This window comes from Montipora foliosa, chromosome 12 (genome assembly GCF_036669935.1).
Source record: "Montipora foliosa isolate CH-2021 chromosome 12, ASM3666993v2, whole genome shotgun sequence".
Taxonomy (NCBI): Eukaryota; Metazoa; Cnidaria; class Anthozoa; order Scleractinia; family Acroporidae; genus Montipora; species Montipora foliosa.
In genome coordinates, this window is record NC_090880.1 from 22026416 (window position 1) to 22031415 (window position 5000).

Here is a 5000-nt window from a genome sequence, read left to right on the forward strand (position 1 = left end):
TTCTTGCAGATGGCGCTCGCTCTTCCGAAGGCCTGCCAGCCCAGGTGAATGCAGCGTTTGATCTCAGGAACTTAATTTGGACCTTGGGACCTCTCTAGTCCATTGAGATTCGTTGCCCGAGGTAAATGTAGTGGTCGACCTTTTCGATGGTGTTGCTGCCCGCGACGATGTCTTGATCAGCGTCCTCGGCGTATTCGTTGATCATGAGTTTTGTTTTTATATTATTGGAAGGCATCAGAAAAGACAAAATATGACTCGCGCTACCTGAAAACATTTTGGAAACTTAAAACTTCCGGACAAGCTATATCTGAGAGAATGCATACCTCCTGCGGACAGCAAGCTCGAAAGGTTTCAAAGTTCATTGGAAAAGCATTTGTACTAAAGGTAAGCAGACAAGTTGACGCTCGGATGCAGCAGTAGAGACTACAGACACACCCATCGTCAATGATCACAGTCAACTTTATAATTTGCGCTCACATGCTCGGCATAGCACTTAGTCACGTTGATAATCGTTATAAGAAATCCTTAATTATTACCATGCTAGACCGAGCTTTCAAGCTATCATCTAACTGGTCATTATTTCATGAAGAGTGTAGCCGCCTCAAGACCTTATTCCTACAGTTGGCATATCCTGAACATCTTGTTCACTCTATGATCTCCAACTTTATCACATCCAAACAAACACCAGCACCTCCACGCAAATCTACACCTGACCCGCAATCAGTACGAATTGTTCTACCGTTCAAGGAACAAAAATCAGCTGACTCTGTGCGCAAGCAGTTGAAAGATCTTGGTAAGCTGTTAAACATCGACTTATGCCCAGTCTTTATTTCTCGAAAAGTTGGAGAAGATCTCAAACATAAAGAAATCAAGCCCGCGTTGATCAACGAACAATCAGTAGTTTACAAATTTGAATGTGGCTGGTGTGATGCCAGCTATGTTGGTTACACGCGTCGACATCTCTACCAACGGATCGATGAGCATAAAAGATCTGGTTCAATATTCAATCACAGCCAAAGTCAACATCAATCAAGAACAATAACATCTGACATGTTTCGCATTCTTAAGAAATGCTCATGCAAATTTGATTGTCTTGTGTATGAAATGTTCCTTATTCGCGAGCACAAATCATGTCTGAATATCCAAAGTGACTCGATAAAGGCAAAACTTTTCACCTAGCCTCTAGGGGCTTTGAACTTAATCTTGAACTTTAATATTCGAGTTATCTGTAAAATATTATATTTGACCTGATGATGGTGTCATGAGGACACCGAAACGTTGTCTTTAATAAGTATGTTTCTGCCCGTAATTTTTATCATCAAATCAAAAAATACATAACAAACTAAATATAAGAATATATAACATTACAAGGTGTCTATAGTAAACGTTAGTGTATGAAGGCTAAAAAATACTGCGAGGTTATCTAGTTAGCCTCCGGTCCTGTGTCCCAGGGTATAAAAGTCTCTACATGTACATCTTTCTAAGGGGCTGTACCGGACCATACTGGGCAATGCAAGTCTATACCGGGCAATACAGGGCTATACAGAGCTATATAGAGCTATAAGAAGCTATAGAGGGCATTACAGGGCTATTTCACCGACAGGTTTGGAAATGGATGTTACGTATGGGAGGTTTTCACCTACACTCACAAAGCTTTCAGGGAAACTGGGACTATGTAACACCAGAAGTCATGCCAAATTTTCGCAGCGATAACGCAACATAACTCATCAAATACATGCTCTATTCAAGGTTCAATAACGCAAATATCTAAAATATCCAAGAAAAAAGAACAAATGAGATAAAAGTACATTTTCAAAAGGAAGCCAAGAGGACTGCCGGATGTAATACTTCCTAACGTACCGCTATATTTGGCGTATTTTTTCAAGTTCAGTGTTGTCCATATTTCCTAGTAACATTCTTGAGCACAGAATACAATTCAGCGCTGTAATCAAAGCTATGCAATGTCCACGGAAATTGCTAGCTTTATCCTTTCATCTTTTACCTAAGGTACATTAGTATTTTGTTGTGATCATTTTATTCCAAAATGAATATTGACATGCGACAGCTTTTTTCACGGAAACTCGTGACCCTTCAGCAAGACGCACGTCATTATTATCTTTCAACAAGCACTCTCTCTTTGTGTCTTCAGAGAAGAATTTCATTTTTTGACCGCGGTTTTTATGACTACGGTACTCAAGTTATTTAAGTACAAATTTCGCTTTTGGGCTCTTGCAACGTTAACGTTAGAATGCCCAGGATCTTTTTTCCAAAAATATACTATCATGCCGGCGATACCTTTTTCCGCGAAATAGGTGACTCTTAACCAAGACGCATACCATTACCTTTTGACAACTACTTTCGCTTTTCGCTTTCCATAGTTCCTTTTTTATGACCCGGTTTTAAGACTATCCTGGTTATACAGGTACAAAGTTTCGCACTTTTGGGATCTTGCAACGGAGATAATTTCCAACTATGATGCCCCTGATACAGCAGTCTAAGAGCGTGGGGGATTTGAACAGGACGTAGCGTGTGATTCTGCAAACAATATATTTTCTCTCCTGCTTTGAAAACTATTTTGAAGCTCGGACTCACTACTGTAACAAACCGTGCCCAGAAAATCGAGTAAACCGCAAATTTGACGGCCATTGAACTGCATTACCGAGACCTTGCGGTTTTTAGCATCTTCGGTCATGAATGATTCTATACGTATTAAGGCCGAGTTCCACGACGACAAACTACGGAGCGCTTACCTCATTTCCCATGGCTATTGCCTTTGGTTTAATATAAAAAATGAAGTCGAAGTCACAAGTGTCCATGTTTTAGTGTTTTAGTGATTTTAAGACTATCGTAGTTATACAAGCACAACATTGTTCTTTTAGGCTCTGGCAATATTCCAACGCTATAGCGAGAGAGAGATTCAAAAGAATTTAGCGTGTGCTTCCGAATATTGATTACATTTTTCTTCCTACCTTGAACCTTGTGCCAACAACTCTAGCGAACCTTACACAGAAATCTAGGAAACTGCAAATTTGACGCCCATTGAACTGCATTACCGGACCGTGCCGTTTAATGGCGACTACATGAATGATTCCATACATAAGAAGTTCTACGCCGAGAAATTGAGGAATACTTACCACATTTCCCATGGCTATTGGTTTCGGTTATGAAGGGTGAATCGAAGTCACAAGCGTGTTTTAGCGTATTCAGAATCCAGGAGATCGCCGACAAGGCGTTAACAACCCGATCACTTGGTCACTTCATATCACGTGGTCCTCTGAAACCTCTTGTATACATTAATTATTAATAGGTAGTCTCCCTCGCAGCCGTTTTTAGTCTCGTCACGCAACGCTCCTCCCAAATTCCGGGAAACAGAGTGCTGGCATTTCCCGGAATTCGGGAAATTTGTGAGGATTGTTTCGTTTCCAGGCCCTTTCTCATGATTTTAGCGCGGTTTACAGGATGGAATGCAGGGTAAAGCGCCATTCTCATCCGGTTGGCTTTTAACAAATTCGGAAAATCACTTACCTTTATGCTAAATGGTAACCACATATTGTCGTCTTGCTTATTTTATACAATTATGGCTTGCTTAAGATGGTATTCGATTCTTTGTGAGTGGTTGTGGATTTTTTCGAGGTGGTTGTAGGTGGTTGTATATGGTTGTAAATTTTTTTGAAGTGGTTGTAGGTGGTTGTAGATGGTTGTAGATGGTTGTAGGTGATTGTAGGTGGTTTTAGGTGGTTTTAGGTAGTTTTATGTCGTTCCATGTTTTAGTGACTACGAGAATAACCTCTGGTACAGGCCGTTAAAAACCCCACTTCCATGCAAACCAACTTATTTTGATTGACTTCCAGAGTAAGAGCTTATTTCAGAAACCTGGGGTGTTTTCCATTTACAAAAAATTTCCGGAAATTTCGGTGCAAATTTCCATCGGGTGAAAAACGTGTTCCATTTAACTCAGGTCCGTTCGCCGCCCAGTGATTGCGATTTTACGCGCCAAAATTTAAAAATGTGGCCGTGAATAGCCTGGAAGTGGTAAGACCTTTCAAAAGTTGTAAATGGAACACACATTTCCATCGGAAAGTTCCCAACGGGAAAAAAGGACTACCTTTTCAGAAGTTCCGTTTATTCCAGAAATTTTCCAGTGGATCGAACCAAAAACGTATGTCCCATTTACATCCCAACCGGAATTTCCGGAATTTCTTGGTAAATGGAAAACGCCCTCAGGCAAACCGGTTTTATCCACGTGATATTATGATATTATACTATACATTAACGTGAACTTGGAGAAATAAGAAAATTGCATTCAAGTCCTGGAATTAGAACTGAAAAATTTTTAAAGAACTTTACGTGGAGTCCGTGGAGCAGTTTCAATATCACTCGAGGCATTGAGGTGTAAAGATGTCAGAAGCTCACACCCTCGCCAAATTCCCAAACAAAACGAAAGCGTGCTTGTTCGATTACGCCTCCTTAAAGGCGACCCAACAGCAAACATTCATCCAGCGTCAAAGCGACAAATTAACGTCAATCTGCCAGCCATGAATTTGTGATTATCGTGTCGCGATCGCTACGGTCACGTTCATAGTCTTCTTGTATTACAACAGTGAAAAACCGGTTTGATCGTCCCCCTCGACTTAACCAATGGCAATCCTTATAAAAAAACGGATTTAACTGAATAGAGTGTAATGTGAAGTGCTAGATTTCTATCCCATATGGACCATGTGAGCGTTAGCCCTACTGATGGAAATGGGCCCACACTAGGACAGAGAAAAACTCTGACCAGGGTGGGAATTGAACCTTCGACCTTCGGGTTTGATCTATGCCGCTCTAGCAGGCCGTGGGAACTGAAGATGTTAAGTCACGGCAATATAAAAAAACGATTTGTCGACCGACCAATGAAATCTCCAGGGTCAAAGTGGAAAGCGCAACGTGATTGGGGCGGCATGTTCAGACGGGTTAACAGCCTGTACCAGAGGTTTTTCGCACCGCTTCGCGACTCGCTC

The 5000-nt window shown here is 41.2% G+C and overlaps 1 protein-coding gene across 1 annotated transcript in view; it reads right to left on the reverse strand.

The window, feature by feature from the left end:
- Positions 1-3273, reverse strand: part of LOC137978745 (uncharacterized) — a 12244-nt gene extending 8971 nt beyond the window's left edge. Inside the window, exon 1 of the mRNA XM_068825792.1 lies at positions 3135-3273. Within this exon, the coding sequence (XP_068681893.1) occupies positions 3135-3146 (12 nt within the window). The 5' untranslated portion in view covers positions 3147-3273. The remainder of the gene's footprint in view (positions 1-3134) is intronic.
- Positions 3274-5000: the final 1727 nt, after the last annotated feature.